General features: G+C 50.2%; 1 protein-coding gene across 2 annotated transcripts in view; it reads left to right on the forward strand.

Moving 5' to 3' along the window:
• The first annotated feature begins 4,528 nt into the window (after window positions 1–4,528).
• The window catches only part of ANGPT4 (angiopoietin 4), a 47,705-nt gene continuing 26,599 nt past the window's right edge, over window positions 4,529–25,634 (forward strand). Inside the window, exon 1 of one of the 2 annotated variants that reach the window (XM_043479876.1) lies at window positions 4,529–5,421. In XM_043479876.1, coding sequence (XP_043335811.1) covers window positions 5,098–5,421 — 324 coding nt within the window. In that variant the 5' untranslated portion in view covers window positions 4,529–5,097. The remainder of the gene's footprint in view (window positions 5,422–25,634) is intronic. The other variant, XM_043479875.1, reaches the window with a different exon arrangement.

The following is a 25,634-nucleotide window of genomic DNA, read 5'->3' on the forward strand; positions in this document are numbered from 1 at the left end:
AGACCTATGCCCAGACCATCTCCGACACTGGCCCCAAGGCCCTGTGTTCAAAGATCCTGTGGCCTGACAGTGTGCAAACTTCCCCCCAGAGCTCTCCTCTGCAAGATTCAGGAGACGTGGTCAAGCCTGTTCACGTCCTCCAGCCAAGGAGGAGGAAGCTTCGGCCCCAAATGCTAATCTGCCCTAGGCCTCCCAGCTGGGACTTGCCCTGGAGTTACAGCCCCATGGGAGCCCCACAGACTCCTGCCCCTCGTCAGTCCAACAGGAAGAGCCTGACTCAAGCATTCATTCATTCATTCAATAGATATTTATTTACTGAGAACATACTGTATATCAAATGCTGAGAACAGAGGGAGATGAGTAATTACACAAGTAATTAACCTCTGAGCACCTTGAGAAGGCTAAAGATAAAGGGGTGGGGCTCCAAGAGGAGCAATTCTGGTTTGGACAGGGCTAAGCCGCCTAAGTGTCAGTTCTTTGACCTGTAGATTTTCCCAGAGGTGGCTACTTCAATGCACTTTCCTATCCTGTAGGCTCACCGTATGACAATGATACTCCTCCACTGAGGGATGACATCCTGCCCTGAACGTGGGCAGACCCTGATCATATGGTAGAGCTTCCACTGAATGACTTCCCAGGCTAGGTCATAAAAGGCGATGTAGGGACTTCCCTGGTGATTCAGTGGTTAAGACTCCAGGCTCCCAGTACAGGGGGCACCAGGTTCAATCTCTGGTCAGCGAGCTAGATTCCACATGCTGTGTTGTGGCCAAAAAAAAAAAATAATAAAAGTGATGTAACTTCCACCTGGCTCTCTGGGGATATGTGCCTTTGTAGCCTGGAGGGACTAGGAAGGAAAGCCAGCTGCCCAAAGTCACCGTGCTGGAGACATCACTGCAGAGAGTGAGAGGGGTGCTCACTTAGGTGCTGACAGGTGAGAGAAACCTTCAAGATGACCCTGATTCAGCCACCAGTGAAGAACCAACTCACTGGAAAAGACCCTGATGCCAGGAAAGATAGAAGGCAGGAGGAGAAGCGGGCAATAGAGGATGAGATGGTTGGATGGCATCATCGACTCAATGGACATGAGCTTGAGCAAGCTCCAGGAGACAGAGAAGGACAGGGAAGCCTGGTGTGCTTCAGTTCATGGGGTTGCAAAGAGCTGGACACAACTGAGCAACTGAACCACAGCAGCCACCATCTGTCTTCAACCTCATCAGGGACTGGAGTAGACTGCCCAGCTGAGCTGCTCCTGAATTCCTGACCCACAGAAACCCCAAGATAATACATGGTTATTTTTTATTTAAACCACTAAGTGTTGAGGTCCTTTTCTGGCAGCCACAGTAACTGGAATGCTGATGAAAGGTGGAAGAGGTGAGGACATGTGGACAGTAGTTTCTGGACAGAGAAAGCAGCATATGCAAAGGTCCTGAGGTGAGAAGGAAGTGCTAAAATGAAGGTGTGAAGGCTGGCAAGCTTTCCAAAACTCTTCTTTTGATTCTACCTGCATTTCTCCTGTGAATAGGTAATCCTATTTCCTCTCTGTGCAGAGCACCCTTCTGTGTTCGTGCAATTATGGGGCCCATGTCTACTTAATTAAGTAGGGGGGAGGGAGTAGGTAACATTCATTCATTCTTTTAACCAGTAAGATTAAATGCATTACCTGTGCCAGGAGCTTCCCTTGTTATCTCGATGCCTCTGTGTGTGTGTGTGTGTGTGTGTGTGTGTGTGCTAAGTCGTTTCAATCATATCCAGCTCTTTGTGACCCTATGGACTATAGCCCACCAGGCTCCTCTGTCCATGTGATTCTCCAAGTGAGAATACTAGAGTGGGTTGCCATGCCCTCCTCCAGGGGATCTTCACGATCAAGGGATCAAACCCGTGTCTCTTAGGTCTCCTGCATTGGCAGGTGGTTTCTTTACCACTAGCGCCTCCTGGGAAGCCCATCTTCCAGTATTAATGCTCCCTCCAGTGTATGGATGAGGAGGCCAAGGTTGAGAGGCAGTGTGCTCACGCACTGCCTTGACAGGTAAGTGGAAGGAAGTGGAATGGGTCCTGAGGCCAGCGTGGCTGGCCAGTTCTAGTTCCCAATCAAGTCCCTCCATAGTTTTTCTGTTTGTTTAAGGGTTTTGTTGTGTTGTTTTTTTTTTATTTGGAGTATAACTGCTTTATAATATTGTGTTAGTCCAATGAAGTGAATCAGCTATATGTATACATATATTCCCTCCCTCCTGAATCTGCCCTCTAACCCCCCATCCCAGCCCTCTAGGTCATCACAGAGCACTGAGCTGAGCTCCCTGTGCTATATAGCAGCTTCCCACTGGCTGTCTATTTTACACATGGTAGTGTGCATATGTGAATCCTACTCTCAATTCCTACTACCCTCTCCTTCCGCTGTTGAGTCTGTAAGTCTACTCTCTGTATCTGTGTCTCTATTCCTGTCCTGAAAGTAGGTTTATTTGTACCATTTTTCTAGATTCCATGTCTCACAAATAGATGGGGAAACAGTAGAAACAGTGGCTGACTTTAATTTTGGGGGCTCCAAAATCACTGCAGATGGTGATTGCAGCCATGAAATTAAAAGACACTTACTCCTTGGAAAGAAAGTTATGACCAACCTAGACAGCATATTAAAAAGCAGAGACATTACTTTGTCAACAAAGGTCCGTCTAGTCAAGGCTATGGTTTTTCCAGTCGTCATGTATGGATGTGAGAGTTGGACTATAAGAAAAGCTGAGCACTGAAGAACTGATGCTTTACAACTGTGGTGTTGGAGAAGACTCTTGAGAGTCCCTTGGGCTACAAGGAGATCCAACCAGTCCATCCTAAAGGACATCAGCCCTGGGTGTTCATTGGAAGGACTGATGTTGAAGCTGAAACTCTAATACTTTGGCCACCTAATGCGAAGAGCTGACTCATTGGAAAAGACCTTGATGCTGGGAAAGATTGAGGGCAGGAGGAGAAGGGGACAACAGAGGATGAGATGGTTGGATGGCGTCACCGACTCAATGGACACAGGTTTGGGTGGACTCCGGGAGTTGGTGATAGACAGGTAGGTCTGGCGTGCTGCAGTTCATGGGGTCGCAAAGAGTCAGACACAACTGAGTGACTGAACTGACTGATGTCTTGTGTGACTTTGGGCAAATCATTTTCTTCTCTGGGTTTCAGTTTTCTCCTCTGTAAAAAGGGGAGGATAATACTGCTGGCCTCACTGAAATCAAGTCTCAGCTGGCACACTCCTAACAGTAGTTGCCTTTACTCTGGGCTCATCTGTACATGGCACTATGATAAACTCATGAGACTTGAATTAATACACTTCTTCCTTGCAAGGTCGGGGGTGGTGCGACCCAGTTTTCAGTGGAGGCAGAGGCGGGCAAGCAGGGCTCCGTGAATGCTGGTGGCTGATGACCAGCTGCCTTGCCTTTTCCTGCCAAAGGAAATCACATACCTGATTTCATGTTCTTAGTCCCCCGGATGAGCCCCTAGTTCGCTGCCGTCCCAAGCTAGTCCAGTTCAAAATTCCGTCAGGATTTGGGAAAACAAAGGGAAAAAAAAAACAAAAAACAATACCAGAGAGCCGGATAGGCCCCCACTCTGGGAAAACAGCAGAGAAAGGCAGCCCACAGAGGAGGGGCCCAACCAATTCCTGGGCGTCTTCTGCCCAGCGACCAGGTCTCCCAAGGACAAATCTTTGCCCTCGTGGGGTTTATATTCCAGTAGGTTGGAGAAGGGGCGATACATAGTAACTACAACACTGACAACAGCCAAAACATGTATTCGCGCTCATGTATTTGTGCCAGCACTGCTTTGACTCATAATTTTCACCCCCTGTGAAGTGGATGGTATTAATATTATTTCTCAGTTCACCAAGAGGAAACAGAGGCACAGAGAGGTTAAGTGACTTACCTAAAGTCACACAGCTGATGAGTGGTGGAACCTGGATTTGACTCAGTAAACAGGTAAACAAGAATCAAAAATTCCTCTGTCCCCATGCCAAGAACTCATATATATTCCTCATGCATGAGATGAGGTTTCCGCCTCAGGGTATGGAGGTTGAGAGAGGTGAAGCTACCGTACAAAGTCTCAGGGTCAGTGGTTGGGGAGGAGGATTTAGAGCCCACTGCCTCTAACTTGGGAGTTGGTCAAGACACTGCTGTACCTCAGGCTCTTCTCCCCAAAATCTACTTGCCCATTCCAGCCAAAGGCAGCCCCAGCACAATCTGCCTCAAGACAAGAACACGTTCTCATTACTATCACAGCACTGGAGCCAGGGCCACCCTAAGGTCCGGCATCCCTCCAGGCCCCAAGGGAGAAGGGAGGATGGGAGCCTGGCTGCGGCGCCCACTTCCCGGCCTTGCAAGGATTTTCTCTGTCTCTAGAAACAGATTGAACTGGCTGCCTCCTCCCCAGCCTCACCCCACTGCCCCCCTCCCCGTTGCTCTGTCTAAGGTCACTCCGCTGTGTTCCAAGGCTAACATGAAATCAGAAGGGGTAGGTGGAGCGGGAGAAGGAGAAGGCGCTGGGGGCTGAAATTTGAGATCCCAGCCTTGCGAGGAGAGGTTGGAGAGAGACACGGAAAGACAGAGACAGAAAAAGAGAATTCAGTTGCCTTTGGTTTTCCGAAGTGGGCAGCTTGCGGGCTTGGGGTGTGTGTGTGTGTGTGTGTGTGTGTGTGTGTGTGTGTGTGTGTGTCTTGTTTTCTTTCCTCCCCTCTGGCAGGGAGGCCAGGCCTCCACTGGATCATAAAAGGACTCAGAGGCAAGGCAGGCAGAGCCAGCCAGTGCAGGGAAATAGCAGCAGTGTGTGGACACGCGTGAGGAGGCAGGAAGAGAAAGGGGGAAGAATAGAGGTGAGGGGGTGGCCGGGGGCGGGAGCGTGCGGCGGTGGGAGGAAGTGGAGCAGCTGTGGTATTTGGAGCAATTATAAATAGCCGCCTGGACAGAGCTTGGCCAAACAGGGCTTTGCAGCTGCGGCGGCTGTGCAGGCAAGCCTGGCCACTGTTGGCCAACGGCGGGTGCAAACAGCGCGCAGAGATAGGTGGCGGACAGGCCCAGCCCCGGGGCTCTGACTCGACACCCCTCACCATCGCCACATCTCTGGATGCCCTCCCGACCAGCCATGCTGCTGGGTGGCCTCCTCCTCATTATGGCCTCTACAACTATGGCCTCTACAACTGTGGCCCAGCGGAAGGGGCAGGAAGCCGCCTGGCGCCACCGGGCCCACCGAGTCCAGCAGGGCCAATGCAGCTACACCTTCGTGCTGCCAGAGCCTGAGCCCTGCCCACCCATGCCTAAGGTCTTCGGGAGCTCTAACAGTCTCCAGAGGGACTCCCCGGCGGCTACACTGAACCTAGGAGACTGGTCAAGACAGCGGATGCAACAGCTGGAAAAAATGCTGGAGAACAACACGCAGTGGCTGCAGAAGGTAAGGGCTGGGTCTGCAGGGCGGTGAGGGCAGCGAACAGCAGGTGGAGCATCTACCCCAGAGCCCTGCCCTGGACACAGATGACCAGGCTAATAGGGCCCTTGTCTCTGAATTGTACATATTGGAATGATGAGGCCCAGAGAGGGGCAGAGATGAGCCTGAGACCACACAACGAGACTGGGAGAAGTCAGAACTGGAAACCTAACTCCCCAACTGCCATTCATTCATCCAGTGTGGACAAGTCCCGTCTTAGGAGCAGCAAATGCAACAATAAGCAGAAGAGTACATTCCCTTCTGGACCAGTATAGGAAAGAGACAATTAAGGGATGAACAATATGTACTCTGTCAGAGGTGAAGCAAAATGAGAAAGGGAAAAAGGCAAGGAGTGACTAGAGGTGGCTATTTGAAGTCAGATAATCAGAGGATGGGGCTTCCCTGGTAGCTCAGACGGTAAAGCGTCTGCCTCCAATGTGAGAGACCCAGGTTCAATCCCTGGGTCGGGAAGATCCCCTGGAGAAGGAAATGGCAACCCACTCCAGTATTCTTGCCTGGAAAATAGCATGGACTGAGGATCCTGGTAGGCAGTCCATGGGGTCACAAAGAGTTGGACACGACTGAGCGACTTCACTTCTTCACTTCAATCAGAGAGGATTTCTCAGAGGAGGTGACATTTGAGACCAGAGAACAAGTGAAGTGATGGAGCAACCTGGGAAGGTTTCTGGGGGGAGGCTATTCCCAGCCAATGGACCAGCAAGTGCAAAGGCTGTGTGGTGGGAATGTAGTTGGGGTACCTGGGGAACAGCAGCATGGCTGGAACAGAGAAGGAGGGCGACAGAGGGTTGAGGGACAAAATCCAAGAGGTGAGGGGAGGGCAGACCATGTCGGGGCTTGAGGGCCACTGGAAGACCTTTGGCTCTTCCTCTGAGCTTCACAGGAGCCATCGCAGGGTTTTGAGCAGGTGAGACACACCTGAGTTAGTTTTAACAGAATAGACTATGAGGGACAGATTTGATGCTGGGAGCCCAAGGAAGAGACCACTGTAGCCACCAGGCAAGAAGTGATGGAGGCGTGAAGCAGGACAGGACAGCAGGGGGGAGTGTGGCCGGTCAGATTCTGGTATATTCCGAAGGGGAAGCTAATGGGCTCTGCTGATGAACTGGATATGGGGTGGCAGAGCTGAGGGGGCTGAGGACCCCACTGCCATTTTGACCTGATGCTGGGGCCACTCTAGGGTCGCCTGTCCTCATTCTTTCAGCAGATATTCTGAGCATCTGCTGTGTGCCAGGCTCTAGGCAAGAAACCGAGGTGAACAGAGAGCTATTTCAACCCTGGGTGGGGCGAGGAAAGCATCCTATGATGTCCAAGATGGGGAGCAGTCCCTCTTTATCCCATGGTTCAAATTGTTCAAACCGTTTGCCTGGTCAGCAAACAATGTTTTGCTCCCCCAGTACATGCATATTTATTTAGTATTTGTGCACCCTATTAATATAATATGTACAGGGTATGACACAAATGAAAACTTTGAGAAGATAACATGAAATCACATAAATTAGAGTTCCAGTGGCTTCCTCTTGTTTTCTAAAGGACGGCCTTTTGCATACCCTGGGTTGACCACCTCCCAGGTGGAGAGTTATACTTATCTAACCAAGCTGATCTGTGCACATACTCGAATACATGCTTAAACTCCTGTTTCATTCCTGCCCTGACCATCTATCTCCTCAGCCTCCTATTCACCACCTTCCCATAGTCCCTGTCTACTTGCCCCTCCTACCTTGCAACACTTACAGCTGCCACCATCCTACTCTTAGGTCCCCCCTCAAGGGAGCTCTTGGCCGCATACACTGGATCGCAGAGGGCTCCATGCTGCCTGAAATCTGTGTGTCTTCCGGCAGCTGTTTCCAGTCCTGTAAGGGTCATGCCAAGCCTTGTCTCCTCCTCAGCCTCCATTTCACCATCCTCTCACCAGACCACGGATCTCCTACTTCAAAGTATGGGGCCTACCCCACACTTGCAGATTCACCTATGCACCCACCAGTCCCCAGGGCCTTTCTCTAGCTCATGGGCCAAAGTCACTCTTTCACACCTGTGGGTCGCATCCCCTGCAACTCCTGAACCTCCTCAAACCAACCATTCCTCCTGTGTCTCTAACAACTCCTCCCTTTAGGCTGTTCCTTCCCCTCAGTCTTTAGTTGCATTTCCCGTGTTAAAGAAAGAAAGAAAGAGGAAGGGGAGAAGGAGGAGGAGAGAGAACAAGACACTTCTCCAGCCTATACCTTCTGACTTCTGGCCCGGCTCTCAGAAGTGTACAAGCTCTGCCTCCACTTCCTCCTCCATCCCATCCTTTCCCTAAGTAGCCTCCCACTTCCCATTTCCTACATCCAGTGGCCACCACTCAGTCTTCATCTTACTTGACCTCTTGGCAAATTTAGTATCGCTAACCAATACCATCCTTCCAGAAACTGTCTCCATCAGCCCGTCCTCATCTACCACTCTGCTTTCCCTACCTCCATCCTGGACCAGTCACCTCCATCTCCTACTTGGATGGCCATCACAACTGCTGTCCTAGGCTCCATTTCCACCCAGACCCTAATAGTCCATTCTGTATTCAGCAGACAGAGGGGTCCTGTTAAAACCTAAGCTAGGTTAGTTTCTCCTCAAAACCCTCCTGGGGCTCCCACTCTCTTTAGTTATTCTTTTACTGAGCAAAAATCCTTGCTAGCTGCAACACCCATCACCCAGACATGTAAGCAGCTCACTCCTGACCCACCTCAGATCTGCTACTTAGACTTCACCTCCTCGGAAAGGCCCCTCCTGACCACCACATTTAAAATAGCCACCCTCCTTATGGTCCATTCACCCAGCTTTGGTTTTCTCCCTTAGCACCTACCACCACCTGTTCTTAAAAACATTTCTTTTGGTCTGTGAGCTCTAAGAAGATAGGGGCCACGTCGGTTTTGTTTGTTACTGGGTTCTCAGGGGCTTAGAACAGTGCCTGGCACATAGTAGGTGTTCAATATATGTCTGTTGAATGGCTGGATGCACCATGGTCTTCCCATCTCTCAGGCCATTCCTGCTCCTCCCCTCATCCTGAAACGTTGCTGTTTTCCAGGGCAGTCTGTTTGTTGCTTCCTCTCACAGTTTGTGGCACAACCCCCAGGGCTGCTCCCACCTCCAGCACTCCCGTAGCACCATCTCCTCCTGCTCCATGATGACACCAAACCAACATCTGAGGGGCTCCCGACCTCCCCTCTGAGGGCTCACAGGTTCTCAACTCCAAAGCTGCGTGAAACTAAGATCTTCCCTCCCACCCCCCCACCCCACCTATTCTACTGAAGGTAGTACCACCCAGCCAGCAGGTCATCTGTGGCCCTGGGGTGTCCTTAACCCCACCCCACTCCCAGGCAGCAGGTCCTATCCATCCTGTCCTCTCAGCTCCTCAGCTCATCCTCCTGTCTTCCTCACTGCCCTGGCCCTTGTCACCTCTCTCCTGGACACTGCTCTCACCTTCCACCTGCTTTGTCTACCCCAAGCCTCACCCTCTCATCCCTCTTCAACTCCCCTGGGTGCCTGGTGGTTGGATAACATTGGTTGAGCCAGATGATAGATTTAAACCAGTGGGTTTCAGGTTAGGAGGTCACCCAGCTCACCTCTTCATCTGGCAGTCGAGTGTCCTCTCCAAATAGCTGTCCACATAGCCTGATAATCCCGGGCAAGGCTCACCATGGAGCCCTGTGGGGTTAAAGAGTTCCCATGTGGGAATCAGGTGGATCTGAGTTTACATCCCAGCCCCAGCACTTGCTTGCCACGTGGCTGTGGATGAGCAAGGCTCAGTTTTTCCTTCCTCGAAGTGGAGACAATAACAGTATGGTAGAGGGTTGGCTGCGAGGATCAGTGAGACCACTAACTCACCCCTCTCAGCTGCATGGGTAACTGACCCGGGCAAGGATGCAGTAGCTGAACCAGCTATTACTTAATTCAGCATCATCTCTATAGGAGCCCTGCACCACTGGTCCTGGTCAAGTCAATCCAAGGGTGGCAGCTAACTTGGGGCAGGGAGTGTCACTTGTCCATACTGGTGTTCTCTGCAGTCCCCAGTCCTACCCGATCTCTACTGGGGTCCAAGCAGAGGTTTGTCCTGCCATCTCCTGAGTGTGCTTGGGTTGCGTGTTCCCTTCAGGCCATTTGGTCTTTGGGTCACCGCCAGGTCAGCCTGTGACAATGGAGCCTGCCCCAAGGTCAGACCCCCTTCAGCAGTCACTTTTCTCTGGGTCCCGTCACCTCTTTAGGCAGCAGCATAGCCTGGAAAGTGAGAGCCCCAACTCCGGAGCCCAACTTTTTGAATTCGAGACTCAATCTGCCCTTTTCTGACTGTGTAACCTATGGCAAGTTGCTTCACCTCTCTGAATCTCTGTTTCCTCACCAATAAAATGCAGTGCCAACACTACCTACCTCTAAGAAGGTTTACTGAGATAACGCACATGAAGTCCTTGGCCCAGAACCTGTCATACAGTAAATTTTCAATCAATGTCGGCTGTTTCCATGAGGAACTCTCCATGGAAAGAAACACAAGTCCCGAAATTCTTGAGTCCTTCCTTCCCCAGATAAGACACGGGGCCGCTGGCTCAGGGGTATGAGGCACCTGAACAGTCCTCTCTCTCCCTCCAATCAGGAATACTTGCTACCTTGTGACCATGACCTTCCTCTGGTTCTTCTCTCATGCATTCTCTTAGTCTGGGCTTGTCTCAGAGTCTTTGAAACTTGAGGGCCTCTTTTTGGCTTCTGCTACAATCTCTCAGAAGAGAAAAAAAAAAAAGAGTTTTAAAATAGTCTCATCACCATTGCCATCGGGGATGACTGGGGAAGACCGGCCTCCCAGACTGAGCTCTCAGCAAGTTTCATTCAGCTGGGAAGTTACAGAGAAGAGCTTCCCTCCCTCATGTCCCCAACCCCTCTCCCTCTTTCCAGTCCAGTGTACAGATGAGCAAACTCAGAGGCCAGAGAGGGGAAGGAACTTGCCAGAATGGCACAACAGGGAGAACCAACGTCCACTTCTCCAAAGTCTGGGCTCCTCCTGCAACTCTGGAGGGTGTGAAGGAGGTGGGGGAGGCCAGATCTGAGACAATGGGGGTGCTCCCTTCCAGAATCCTGAATTCCCTAATACTCACTCTCTTCTTCCAGCTATTCGGCCTATGCTCAGGGTGCTTGGGGGTGCCCCATCCCTGCTCCCTCTCCCCCTTCCTCACTCCCTTCCCCTTCCCTTCCTCCCACTGGTCTCCTTTTCCTCCCCCTCCCCCTCCTCCTGGAAGCCTCTGCCCCAATGACTCATGTCTGGAGTCATCAGCTCGGTGGGCTGCACATCAGCTCTTGGCTCTGCTCCACTCCTTCATCTGGGTGAAGAGCTGCAGCAGGAATGTTGAGGGGAATGGGGGGGTTAGGGGGGGCAGAGCCAGCTGGAGAGCAGGCATCCCTCACTGGGCTGTGCAGCCCAGTGGTTAGTGCCTGGCTCCTGAGTCCCTCGCAGACTCAGGAATACTTGCTGTGAGTGTGAGACAAGAGAGTGAAAGCACCTACTCCTGACATTTGATGTGGGGCTAAGAAAGGCAGAGCCCAGAAAGCATCCGCCCAGAGCAGGTGCTTAATAAAGACCCACTCCTGTCCTGTCACCCTGCAGCGCCCCGGGCCTCTCAATCAGGAAGTGCCACACTTAGTCCTCGTCGCATGAGAAGCGTGAGGAAACACAAGTCCCCAGGCTCCTGTCCCACCCTCAGCACCTGAGGGCAGCAGAGCTTCCGCTAAGTCTCCAGGGTCCCAGGAGCAGGGCAGACTCTGAACCGCCAAACCTGAGGGCCCTCTACTTTCTCGTCTGTACCAAGAAAAGCTAGCCCTCTCTGCTTGGCTTCCTGTGTATCTCCGCCTCTCTCTCTCTCTGTCTCTGTGTCTCTCTGTCTCTCGTCCTGTGGCTCTCACGGTGGCCTGACTCACCTTCTCTAAGTCTGCGGGTGCCCGTCACTAGCATTCTCTCTCCCGTCTGGCTGGCGTCTCCCTAGCTTTCTCCCTGTCTCACACTCGGGCTCCCCCTGGTCCTCCCACTCCTATGCCACCCATCTCTCCTGCTTTTACCTCCCGGGGTGTCCGCATGCTCCGTCCACACTGGAGGACATCCCGGCGCTATGGCCAGCACCCCACTCCCAGCTCTGCTCAGCTGGGGCCTCCTTCTCTTCCCCTTCTGTGCCCAAAGCCAAGCAGAGGAGGGTCAGGGGCTGGACAGGAGCCCCCCAGCCTCTGCTGTTCTCTCCGGGACCCTGACGTCAAACCTCAGAATAACTCGGCCCCTCGGCCCAGTGGTCGTAAGGCCTTGCCTGGCTGGATGTGGGTCAGAAGCGCGTCCAGCGGGAGCACAGCGTGGGGTCCTGCCCCAGCCCAAGATCCTCCCAAACTGGCCAGGACTCCCAACTGCCCTGGCCTCCCCAGGCTGCCCGTAAATTCTTGGCATTTTCGGCCTTTGGTTATCCAAACAAGAAATGGATCTCGGCTGCTGAACAAAATGTCTTGGGGTTTGATTTCCTAACCTCACTGCTGGCTCCTCTAGACAGTTCGGGGCTGGGGAAGGGGGTGGGGAGAACAGCATCTGCTTCTTGGAAGAATGCTTCTCCCTTTTCCAAGAAGGGAGCCTAGAAACAGCTGGCACAGATGCCCTGGGCCTAGGGATGACCAGGGGGCAGCAGCAGCGCAGCCCCTCATGCGGGATTCCCCAGAGGAACCGGCCGGCCCTGTACTTCTGGCTCTCTCCTCCCAGTCCCCAGAGCTCAGCCGGGCTGGAATATACACAGATCCTCTCTCCCCTTCATTCCTTGAGCGGGAAATGTGAGAAAACAGGCCCCAGGTCTGCCCTTAAGCCTGTACCTCTGCCTAGACTCTGGCCTCTGAGTGTTTGCTTAGCCCTGGAGTTGGCTCTGAAATGCCTGGAATGGAGCCTGAATCAAGGGCCATGTCCCAGAGGGCTTGCCAACCAGCTGTGGGCCCTGGGGAAGCCACCTGCCTCAAATAGTGCCTCTGCAAAGTGGAATTTGAAATACTGCCTCCCAGCGAGAGGGTAGGATAAAGAAATAGACCAGGAGTTATGGCTGGCATTTATGAAGCCCTTCCTGTGTGCCAGACACTGCCCTTTGTGCCTTGTGAGAATGATTGCACTGAATTGTCACAATGAGCCTATAAAGGAAGATTGCCTGCCCATTCACAGATGAAAAAACAAGAGGTGGTGACTTGCCCAAGGTCCCATAACCAGGAAAGGTGGGTCACGTTCACCCTTAGACTGTCTAATACCAGAAACCACACTCTCAGCACTTACGCCAGTTCCTGGCTAATCGACAAGACCCATCCATTGTGTCCTGGTCCTCGGGTACTCAGCTGGGGCCTGGGGAGCAGAGGTCCTTGGCCGCCAGAGGGGAAACTCACAGGGGCTAGATTTTCCCCTTCCCCCAGGAGGCCCTCAGCCAAGGAGAACTTGTGCCAGAGAAGATTTACATAGCACCTCAGTCTTCAAGGACAGCCCTTGAGAACTGAGGAGACTCCAAACCTCCATCTCGGCGTCCTCACTGTTACAACCTCCCTCCTTGTACCAGGGCCTGGGGTAAATCCGACAGAAACTGAGCATGAGCCTTGGGGTCCCACTGACTCAACCTGAATCCCATCTCCACTGCTTGCTGGCTGTGTGTTCTCACTTTGCCAGTTTGTGCCTCAATTTTCTTGTCTGTGAAACAGGGACAATAGTAGACGTCACTTTGCAGGTTGTCATGGAGATTGAATGAATGAATATACATGCAGGACTGAAGACAGTGCCTGACAGAGCCCAGGAAAGCAAGCTGTTGTAAACACACCGGGGGAACTTCCCCGGCAGTCCAGTGGTTAAGACCTCGCCTTTCAGGGCCTTTCAGCCAAGATCCCACATGCCTTGCTGCCAAAACACCACAACATAAAACAGAAACTATATAGCAGCAAATTCAATAAAGACTTTAAAAATGGTCCACATTTTTTTTTTAATCTTCAAAAAAAAAAAAAAGAAAGGAAGAAAGAAAGGAAAACATACTGAGGATGCTCGGCCCAGGAAAGGAATCCATCTTGGAATCAGCACAGGAATGCCAACTTTTCTGCATCCTGCCTGTGTGATCTTGGGAAAGTCCCTTTTTCTGTTCCCTGGGCCTCGGTTTCCTCTTCTTCAAAGTTGGGGGTGGTGGTGCATGAATCCAAGCACCTCAGGTGAGGACAAAATGAAGTAAAGCATGTAGAGACCTGGTGGGGTAGGCAAGCAGGTGAGGAGATGACTGGGGCTTGAGGCTGAAAGTAAAACTATGTCCCTTGGCCAGAGGAACAGAGCCTCAGAAGGTTAGAATGGAGGAGACTTGTGGCCCTTCGCTCCTGACTCCAGTCCAGCACTCGTTGGTCTGCTAAATGAAGCTGAAGAAAGGAAGGTGATTCCCAGGCAGCTGAGGGGAACCCCCACAGGAAAGCTCTGCAAAAGCTGTAAGTGGGCCCCCCAGGCAAAGAGATGAGCTGGAGAGAGGCTGCAGATGAGGGGCTGGGGCCTCTTCCTCCAGAGTCATGCTGACCTGGGGTCCAGTCCCAGCTCTACCTCTTGCCAACAGCCCTAGTTGTTTTCCTCAGGTTATGACTAATTTTCAGCATGCAAATATTGAGAAATATGGAATTGTGTGAAGACGCAGAGGGGAAAAAAAAATCATTGTCATCACTATCCCCTGGTTATTTCCTTGCTGCTCATTCTGTGCATTTTAAATGGTTACTGAAATGTTTCAGATGGATGAAAAGGTAGAGAGAAAGATCAGATGAAATTTCTTGTCCCTAAAAACCAGCTTAAGTAACAAAACTTCATCAATCCCTTTAAGCCCCTGCCCCACTCCTGCCTCCCTCCCCCACCAGAGATAGCTACTGTGAATTCTGTGTTACTGATCCCTTACTCCAGGTCCCTCCCACATCCTGTATAAGTGGTCCATCTCTTTCTACAATTTGCTTTTGTTCGCTCAACCTTGTATCTGTGAGATTTATAGCTCCAAAAATGTGGGAAAAGCCTGAGTCTCAGGTTTTCCATCTGTGAACTGGGGACGATGGTAAGTACGTGCCTGAGTTTGCTGTGAGGCCTGAATAACCAGTGCCTGCTGAGGTCTGGGAGCGTGTCTGGCACCACATCTGCTTGTAGGGAAATCAGAAATTCTGCTATCGCTTCTTCTGTCTTCCAGAAGACTCCACACACTGTCTTCTGAAGCCACTCCAGCGACTCCACACACTGTACTGTCTCTGTGCCAGGCACTAGTACACGTATTTTTCAAACATGACTCATTAAACCTCCCAACATCCTGAAAGGTGAGGATTGTTATGATCTCCACTTATTGTGGGGAAACTGAGGCCCAGAGAGTTTATACATCTGGGAAGTGAGGGAGGTGGGCTTGAACCCAGGCAAGCCGGTTCCAGACCTCACACTCTTAATCACTACACAGACTGCCTCTCCCTGCTGCCCATTTTACAGATGGGTACACTCCCCTAGGCAGGAGGAGTGACTTGACTACATTCACCCCGGGGTCATTGTCAGGGACAACTTTGCTTCTCCTCCCTAGTGCTGAGAGGACACACAGCACGTCAGGAAACTCATGAAAAAGCCATGTGTCCTTACAGTTAGAAAACTCTGGGATTGTGTGCACGCCCATGTGTGCACAGTTCCGAACTTAATTTGCCAGGTGGAGTGTTCATTCCTCCATGTGCTTAATCACCCCCTCCACTGATGTTAGGGCTTCTCCGGGGGCTCAGACAGTAAAGAATCTGCCTGCAATGCGGGAGACCTGGGTTCTAACCCTGGATTAGGAAGATCCCCTGGAGGAGGGCATGGCAATCCACTCCAGTATTCTTGCCCAGAGCATCCCATGGACAGAGGAGCCTGATGGACTACAGTCCATGGGGTCGCAAAGAGTCGGACATGACTGAGCAACTAAGCAGAAGCAGAAGCCATTGATGTTTACCACGAGCTTACATGCTAGTCACTGTGCAGATGGTGAAAATTCAACAGTAAGCAAGGAAGACCTGGTCTTTTGCCCTCCAGGAGAAGCAGCAAAGACACTAACCTGGTAATTTCTCATGTGTACTGATCAACCATGATATTAATACATGCTGTGAAGAAGGGGCTCACCTGTTGTAGGAGTAAATAATAAGGGGCCCAACCTTGATGGAGGAATGGCTCCAGGAATAAGAACAGAGCTGGGAATCTAAAGCGTAGATTAGGAGTTCTTAGGCAAGGAAAAAAATGGGAAAACATTTCAAGCACAGGGACCAGCAAGTGCAAAGGTCCTGAGGTAGAACAGAACAAAGGGATTTCGAGGAAGTAAAAAATGTTCACAGTAGCTGGAATGCAGAGAGTTAGGAGAATGTGGCCCAGATGAAACCAACCTCCCCAGATCTTACCCTGCTCTTGAGGCTCTGGGGTGCTGGAAACTGACATGGCCACTTTTCTGTCCCACCCCCAGTGATGGGCAGTGGCTATGGACATCTGGACCTGCTCCTCTCCTCCTTGCCTGACCTTGGTTCTATCCTTGTCACCCTGTCTTCAGGGCCAGCCTTACCCACCAGTGATGGGTGGGTAGAAAGAGCTTAGCCATTGGATTCAGTTCCTTACTTACCAGCTGTGGGTAACGCTTGGCCTCTCTGGGTCTCGGTTTAAACTCATTTGTCAAGAGGGGAGCAATCACTCTTTTCCTCCAGGCTGCAGAGGAGGAAGACCAGACGAGGGCAGAGTTACCCACCAGATTTCCTCAGACAGGAAAGCCTGGTGCTACCTGGGGGAGATACTCCAGCAAGGCTTCCCTAAGTGAATCATTCCCAGAGAACCTGGACTTGCCCCAGTGAGCTGTTTGTCCTTGGACAAGTTGCTTAACCTCTCTGTGCCTCATCTGTAAAATAGGTAGATAGTATCTCCTACCACAGAGGATGGTAACAGGGATTTAACACACATAGTGGCTAAAACAATGTCCAGCACATAATAAGCACTAAGTAGACATTTGCCAAGCAAAATGGACACACCATCCCACTCCAGGTAAGGGCTGATGCCCAAGTGGCGGGGAGGTAAGCAACTGCAAGAAACGTCACCCTGTTGTTTCAACTCCTGGCTCCTACACTTGGGAGAGTAAGAAGGACTCATCTGCTGGGCCTCATTGTTGACAGTCCTCCCAAGATCAAGGTTTCAACACAGACAACCATAAAGGGATAGCTGAGGCCAAGGCCCTGGCTGCCCTGCCCCAGCTGACAAGAAGCACCGACATCCAGGCAGCAAAGGGGCCCACGCCAGCCCCTCTGAGGGGAAGGATCAGTGAGCCCCACTTTCTGATGAGGCCACTGAGGCCCAGAGAAGCTCCGTCACTGGTCCAGAAAGGACGCAGCAAAGCAGTGATGGAACCAGCGCCTGACTCAGTGCCGTCGCCAGGCCCACGCTAGACTCAACGCTGCAGCTGGAAGCTTGGTGGAGCCAGGCCTGTGCCGGGAATCCGGGAATTGCAACTTAAGCTAAGAGTTGAAAAGCGCATCCCTCCTCTACAGGCTGTTGGTGCACGACACTCTCCAGGCCTGGCTCCCTGCCCACTCACTCCACTGAGCCCTGACCCAGAAGGAAAGCAACAGGATCTTTTGCAGCGAGGAAAACAGCCGAAGAAGGCTGGGCCTGGCTGCTTGATAAAAACAAGACAAATCCCCTCTGCCTTTAGCTCAGGGGTCAGGGCCTGTGTGAACCCAAAGGGATGGGAGGAGCTGGAGATGGGCAGAGGAGGGGCCAACCTTGGCCATCAAGTCCACAGATACAACGTTAGTTCCATTGGGAAAATGAAACTAGTTAGTTCCTTTGGGAAACTGTAGCCTGGAGGTGACAGGGTGGGATGTAATGTGTCAGGCAAGGGGAGTGGGCCGCCTGTGAGCAAGAGTGTCTGACTTCCGTGACCTCTGTGAAAGCAGTAGAGTACTTATCTAGCATGGCATAACAAGTCACCCTAAGGCATTCAGCAAGTTGGGCTTCCCTGGTGGCTCGGTAAAGAATCTGCCCACAATGCAAGAGATCCAGGTTCGATCCCTGGGTTGGGAAGATCCCCTGGAGAAGGAAAGGGCAACCCACTCCAGTATTCTTGCCTGGAGAATCCCATGGACAGAGGAGCCTGGCGGGCTACAGTCCCTGGGGTCGCAAAGAGTCGGACACAACCAAACAACTAAGACTTTCATTTTCACACTTTCATTTAGCAAGTTAATTGAACCCACAAACATTTGTTATCTCTCACAGTCAGGAATCGGGAGCAGCGTAATAAGGTAGTTCTGACTTGGGTCTTTTTTCTAGGCGGTTATACTCGAGTGTCAGCCGGGGCTGCAGTCATCTGAAGGCTCGACTGGGACTGGAGGATCAGCCTCTAAGGTGGCCCCAGCACAGGGCTGGGAGGGCAGTGCCTGCCTGTGGTGGGAGGCCTCTGTTTCTCTCCAGATGGGTTCTCAGGACATGGTGTCCAGCTTCCTCCAGAGCAAGAGATTCAGGAGGGACAAAGCAGTAGCCACGACGTGATGATGTCAGCCTGGCTCACCACCACCACGTCTACAGTCCTGTTGTTCACACTGGCCAGTCTGATGACACAGGGGCATGAGAACTGGGAGGGGAGGAGATCACTGGGGCTGCCTTGGCGTCTGGAGGCCACAAGCAGCCCACTGAAGTGCTGACAGCCGTGGTCTTGGGAGCCCAAAGGCCTGGTCCTGAGCCAGCCTCTGCCACTCACAAGCTGTGAGACTTGGGCAACGGGCTCGTCATCTCTGTGCTCCTTTTCCTTGGCTGTGAAATGGGGGCGATGAGACAGCCAAGATCTAAACAGACCAAATAAGGCCCTCGGGGCCATGCCTGGCACCACCTCTGAAGCAGGAACAAGCCTCCTCTGGTCAATGCTCTCCCCCCAGTGCCCTGCATGGGTCCCAGCGCTTCTGAATGAGTTTGCTCAACAGACAAATGAGTCCCAAGACTATGTCAGGTTTCTGGAACTTTCTCCTTCAGATGCCCCAAGCTGTCTCTCTCCCTTGCTCTGAGCCTCCCTCTGCTCCTCCCCCCTCCCTCCAGCTTCCCCTTTTCTTCCTGCCCTTGGACTAGTGGTCTCTCCAAACTCTCTGACCCCCTTGGCAATGCCTCTCACAGGGATCCAGGGGGAGCTGGGGCTGAGTCAGAGTGTCCAAACTTATTTCTAGCACCCAGACTAATATTCTGTGGAAATCTGGTGCCCTTTACATAAAATGGACCCATATGTTTTTTTTTTAACAAATAGTTACTGAGCCCCTCTTATTTGTTACTGAGTTGGTATAGCTACTGGCACTGCTTGAGGCACAGAGGGTGTAGACATGAACAGGGCACCCCTGTGCTCCTGCGGCTGACATTCCCGTGGAGGGAGAGAGGCGAATAGGAAACGACTGCAGTGATTTCAGACACGAGACATGCTGTGACGAAAGCACAGTCATGGCAGCTGTAGTATGGCTGGGGGTGCACTTACCTTTGATGGGGTGGCCATCAGAGGAGGTGACACTTGTGGGCAGACCTGAAAGTCAGAAGGGAGCTGACAGGAGAAGCTCTGGAAGCTCCTGCAATTGGGGCATGTGGATGTGTGTTGGAGGATTTGAGTAGGTAACACCCCGGCTCTGTGGCCAGACCCAAGCATCCCTCTTCCAAACGCAGTGTGAGAACCACAGACACAACCCTCTGCCCAGAGCAGTTCGCCAAATCTCAAGTGTCCTTACCCTTTAAAGAGGCTGCTATGGTTTGAGGGATTTATCCCCAAGCAGCATTGCAGAGGGATTAGTGACAAGTGGGCAGGATGTTCCCAGCAGCCCTGATGTGATGGCAAACGCCTGGAAATGACCTGCAGACCCAGTGATAGGGGACCAGAGGGGCAAACGATGGGGCACTTCAAACAGCAAGGCAAGTTCCTCTTGATGAACATAGAGCAATCTCCAAATTATATTAAGAAAAAAGATGCAAAAAAAAAGAGAAAGAAAAAAAGATGCAGGGTATGGAATAGTGAGCTGACATTGTTATAGACTAGAAGCAGGGGAATAGGAGCATATTCAATGCTGGTATGTGCTTAAGAGTTTCTCTCTTGCCCACTGGACCTGACCTCCTGGCCTTCTAAATCAGCAGACCTGGATATGAATCCAGCAGCTACCAACTTGATGGGTGACCTTGGGGAAGTGACTCTGCATGTCTAAGCCTCCATTCGCTTGGGCCCTTTCTTTGAGGTCCACATCTTCCCTCTTCACTCCAACCCCACATAGTGGTACTGTTACCACCCATTTATTAATGGCAAAATGGAGGCACAAAGGTGAAAAGTGGCAAGCCACGAGGCAGCTCAGGCTGGGGTTCCTTGGTTTTTTAAAAGCACTTCTCTCCTTTCCTGTTGTTCTCTTCGCCAGTGGCTATACCACAGATCTACATGGGGTAGTTTATTTCAGAGCTAATTCTTCCAGGAGGGGAGATGTCCAATCCATCCATTCATTCAGCTCAACAAATATTCACGGAACACCTAGAAACTGCCAGACATCTTTCCAGGCACCAGAAGAATTGCTAGCAAAGGCCCTGTACCCGGAGTTAGTGGCCCACTGAGTGTCCACTCGTGCGTGTGTGGGAGGGGTTTTCAGAGTCTCAGCCTTTCCCGTGCCCTGGGCCCCTCTGGCATCTGGTAAAGATCTACAGCCTCTCTCAGAAGAATGTCTTTAAACATACATAATTATATGCTTCAGGATTTCCCTGGTTGCCCAGGTATTAAGAATCTGCCTGCCAATTCAGGGGACTTGGGTTCGAGCCCTGGTTCAGGAAGATTCCACATGCCTTGGAGCAACTAAGCCCTCGTGCCATAACTACTGAAGCCTGAGCACCTAGAGCCTGTGTTGCACAGGAGAAGCCACTGCAATGAGAAACCCACACACCGCAACTAGAGAGTAGCCCCTACTCACCACAACTAGAGAAAGCCCGCAAGCAGTAATGAAGATAGCACAGCCAAAAAAGAAACAATTCAGTGTGTATACGTAGATTTACAAAGGAAACAAATTGCCTTGTGATACAGATATCAAACATTTTTCAGAACAGATGTGTGATGAGAGAGTAGCGCACACTACCGTGTGTAAAATAGATGGCTGGTGGGAAGCTGCTACATAGCGCAGGGAGCTCGGCTCGGTGCTCTGTGACGACCTAAAGGAGCGGAATGCAGGGGCCGAAGGGAGAGTAAGGAGGGAAGGGATATATGTATACAGAGAGCTGATCTACATCGTTGTACAGCAGAAATTAACACAACATTCTAAAGCAATTTTACTCCAATTAACAACTAAATTAAAAGAAAAAAGAGCAGATGTGTGATACAGTCATATAGTACTTCTGTATTAGTCTATTAAATAAGAAGACCTCTGGTGGATCTAGTACTTGCTGTCATTTTTTTTTTTTTTCTTTTGGCTGTGTTGGGTCTTGCGGCATGCAGGATCTTCATTGCAGCGTTTGGACTTCTCTAGTTGTGGTTCCAGAGCATGTGAGCTCAGAGGTTACACTGCGCGGGCTTAATTGCCCCATAGCATGTGGGATCTTAGTTCCCTGACCAGGGATCGAATCCACAACCCCTGTCTTAGAAGATGGATTCTTAACCACTGGACTGCCACGAAGTCCCCCTTCCATCCTTTTGAAGTTGTAATAAGTATAAACAGTATGTCGTAAATGTCCACAACCACTGGAGTGAGACACGGGATTATCTGTGATGTCTACTGGTGACAGTCACACGCACTACCACCGCTGCAGTAATTTGTGGCCTACATTCATCACGGTAGGAAAAGCTCCTTTCAGTTAGAGATTAGCAAAATAAAAAAACAAACTGAACAAAACTATTTCCCATCCAAGTCCACAGATTCCCTGAATTCTAGTCACAGATCCCTCAGGGATCCAGGAATAGCTGTTAAGAACGCCTGGCTGACACACGGCTTTTCAATATTATAGTAATTATATCTGTACAGGCAGACCTTGAAAATATTGGGAGTTTGGTTCCAAACTGCTGAAAATAAGTGAATATTGCAATAAAGAAAATCACATGAATTTTTTAGTTTCCCAATGCATTGCAAAAGTTGTTTTTACACTATATTGTAGCCCATTAAGTGTACAATAGCATTATGTCTTTTTTTTTTTAAGTACAGGCCTTAATTAAATATACTTCATTGCTAAAAAATGCCAACCATCATCTGAGCCTTCAGCGAGTCATAATCTTTCATAGTAATTACATCAAAGATGACTGATCACAGATCCCTATAAAAATATAATAGTAATGAAAAAGAAATACTGTGAGAATTACCAAAATATGACACAGGGGCATGAAGTTAGTTAATGTTGTTGGGAAAATGGAACCAACAAACTTGCTTGGCATAGAGTTGCCACAAATCTTCAATTTGTTAAAAAATTTTTTAAAAAAGGCAATATCTGCAAAGCATGATAAAATGAAGTATGCCTGTATACAATCTCATTCTGTTTTTTTAGAATCCAAACAATTTAGAGATACAGAATATAAAAAACAAAAAAAACAAAAACAAAACGTTACCATCACCACCATTGTAATCGCCTTCCCTGAAGCAAAGCACCAAGGTTACGAGTTTGTGTCTCCTAGACTTTTATCTGAGTACACATAAAAACACATCATCTGGGATTTCTTACACACAAATGGGTCCACACTGTAGGTAATGTTCCGTATCTTGCTTTTTTCTCTCAAGAGTGTATCTGGAACATCATTTCACGTCTGCTCCTGATGAAGGCCGACCTGGTTCTTTTCAACAGCTGCTTGGTAACCCTTGATACAGACTTACAGACATACCAGAATTTTTCCTGTGTCAGTTACGTAATCATGCTTTAGGCCCTTTAAATGGATCATGTCTGGAATCTTCCCTACCATCTGGAGATAGGAGCTACGATTACCTGCATTCTAGAGAAGTGGCCCAAAGAGGTAGAGGTCACATAGCCCAAGGTCACAGAGCCATTAAGCCAAGGAGCTGTGATTTAAACCCAGGCTCATCATATATAAGGCACTACTCTTTCTTCCTGCCTTGGCTTTTATCTGTAGTTGACAAAATGCATTTCCCAAATCTGAACCGTTTCTACAAAAGAGACAGGCAGGACATATCGTTGTGATTGACCTTTTTGATTCTCTGCCACACCAGACACATTCCCACCTTAAGGCCTTTGCACTGCCTTTCCCTCCATTCCCTTCCTCCTGACTTTCCTCCAGCTGGCTTCTTCACATCAGCTCAGCTCAGATGGCCCCCTCTGCTGAGCATTTCCCTGCCATTGTGGCTAAATATGCCCCTGACCCCGCTCACTACCCTGTCTTGTTTTCTTTGTAGCGCTCATCACCACTGGAATTTAACTGATATAGTCAATGGAAGTGTTCTGGAATCAGAAAACTTGCCAGTTTTGTTCATTCCTTATTCTTGAGTACCTAATACAGGATCTAGCATATAATAGGTGCTCAAGAAATAATTTCTTGACTACATAAATGAAACTCAGAAGGTGAGGGATTAATTTGAGGAAACACATTTATAACATACATTTCCCATGGACTGCATCCTTCCAGGCTCCTCTGTCCATGAGATTCTCCAGGCAAGAATACTGGAGTGGGTTGCCCTGCCCTTCTTCAGGGAATCTTTCCAACCCAGGGATCGAACCCATGTTTCCTGCATTGCAGGCAGATTCTTTACCATCTGAGCCACCAGGGAAGCCCATACGTATATATAACGCATATTATAACATATATTTTATATGGGACATTTTATAGAACCTTGTGTTGGTGGATTTGTTTTATATTGAGATATAGTCCACATACAGTGAAATTCACCCTCTTAATGTACAGCTCTGAGTTTTGACAAATGTATATCATCATGTAACCACCGTCACACAATACAAAATATTGCCAACACCCCCAAAAAGTTCCCCTGTGTCCCTTTGCTGTGAATCCCCACCCCTGGGCCTCAGCCTCTAGCAACAAATGATTCTGACTTTTCCAGAAAGTCATATGAATGGAATCCTACAATCTGTGGCCTTTTAAGTCTGGCTTTTTTCAATGCAGTCTAATTGGAGGTGCCTCCATGCTGTTGAATGCATCAGTAATTCATTCCTTTTTATTGCTGAGTAGAGTTTATTGGATGAGTGGGCCACAATTGCTTATCCATTTACCAGATGAAGTCTTTTTCATTTAGATAATGCAGGAAAAAAAGCAGACTTCAGCAGATCTCCTTGGCCACTGAGACTCTCATGCCTCTTTGCTCAGCTGTATTCTATCCAGCATCCCCTCCTTCCTCCCCCAGGCTCTGCCTATCAAAACTCCTTCCTTTCCTTCAAGGCCCTTTTCAAATTCTCCCTCGCACAAAAGAAGCAGGGTTTACTGTCCCTGTGTCACAGGTCGGTAAAGTGAAGCTCAGGGAAAGGCAGCCCTCAGCTGCTAGAGGCCCACGCTAGGGCGTAGCAGAGCCAGAACCAGACTCAGGGCCAAGGGGAGAAGGGGGCAGCTCAAGGGACAAAGATCAGCCTCTTTGCAGGCCAGGGGCAGTGGGTCAGCGGGGGCAGAGATGCAGGCCCCCTCTTTCCTATGTCAGCCCTTTTACCAGCAGGAGGGTGACAGAGAATGGGTAGGTCCAATCCTGAGTGGGGCTGGGGGGCCAGGGCAGATCCCATCTGGGGTCTGCCCCTCCATGAGGACTTTTCCCTTCCCACCCTTCCAGCTGGTGCCTGAGCCCTGGGCTGGATCCAACCCCCACACACAGGCTGACATTACTCATCAGAGCTGCAGGCTGGCTGAACTGGGGCCCTTTTGCCCAGATTACCATTCTAGAGCCCATGAGTGGGCATGGCAAGTTGGGTGATGAGCCCCAGCTGTGGGTGGCCTTCGCCCCACCCGGCCATTTGCAGCCACAGAACAAATAGGGGACTAATAAGAGTGCTTAGGGGGTTCCCATTACTAGAGAGGACCCCAAGCTACCCTGAGGCCCCAGCTCTGCTGTGCAGACCTGAGGAGCCCCCTGGGCAGGGAGTCTTGGAACCCAGGCCATCAGTTGGTGACCTTGGACAAGTTTTCTGGGTCCCAGTTTGGGGACTTGGGCCTCTGGTCCTGGGTGGAGCTTATGGATACTTTCTCAGAATATTACTTAAAAAAATTTTATTTTATTTACGTAATTTTTTGGTTGCACTGTGTCTTCGTGGATGCCTACAGGCTTTTTTCTCTAGTTGTGGAGAGCAGGAGCTACTTTCTAGTTGCAGTATGTGGGCTTCTCATTGTGGTAGTTTTTCTTGTTGCAGAGCACGGGCTCTAGGCGCACAGGCTTCAGTACTTGCAGCACGAGGGCTCGGTACTTGTGGCTTGTGGACCCTAGAGCTTGCAGGCTCAGTAGTTGGGGAACATGGGCTTAGTTGCTCTACAGCATGTGGAATCTTCCTGGGCCAGGGATCGAACCCATGTCCCCTTTATTGGCAAGTGGATTCTTATCCACTCTACCACCAGAGAAGTCCAGAATATTGCTTTCAAATGCATAAAATAAGAACACCTAGTGACATTGTGATTATAATGCGCTGTGGTTGTAACATTACCCAGTGGTGGGTTTGAGAATGTCCATTATTCTGAAGTCATGATCAGTATTTTTTGACACTCTAATATCTATGCTGTGATAGGAAATATTTGTGATTTCTGTTGGTAACGAATTTGCAGGATCAGCTAACAGTGTTACAATTTGGAATCTCTGCTCATAATTGAAAGTGAGAGCCGCTCAGTTGTGTCCAACTCTTTGCGACCCCATGGACTATACAGTCCTTGGAATTCTCCAGGCCAGAATACTAGAGTGGGTAGCCTTTCCCTTCTCCAGGGAATCTTCCCAACCCAGGGATCGAACCCAGGTCTCCACATTGCAAGTGGACTCTTACCATATGAGCTACCAGGGAAACCCAAGAATACTGAAGTGAGTAGTCTATTCCTTCCCCAGCAGATCTTCTCAGTTCCTGGGGTCTCCTGCATTGTAGGCAGATTCTTTACCAACTGAGCTATGGGGAAGCCCAGTTGCAGGATCAGCTAACAGTGTTGTGATTTGGGACCTTGGCTCATAATTGAAGGAAATGCCAAATTTTTATTACAGGTTAGTGAACAAAA

Source organism: Cervus canadensis, chromosome 10 (assembly GCF_019320065.1).
Source record: "Cervus canadensis isolate Bull #8, Minnesota chromosome 10, ASM1932006v1, whole genome shotgun sequence".
Lineage (NCBI taxonomy): Eukaryota > Metazoa > Chordata > Mammalia > Artiodactyla > Cervidae > Cervus > Cervus canadensis.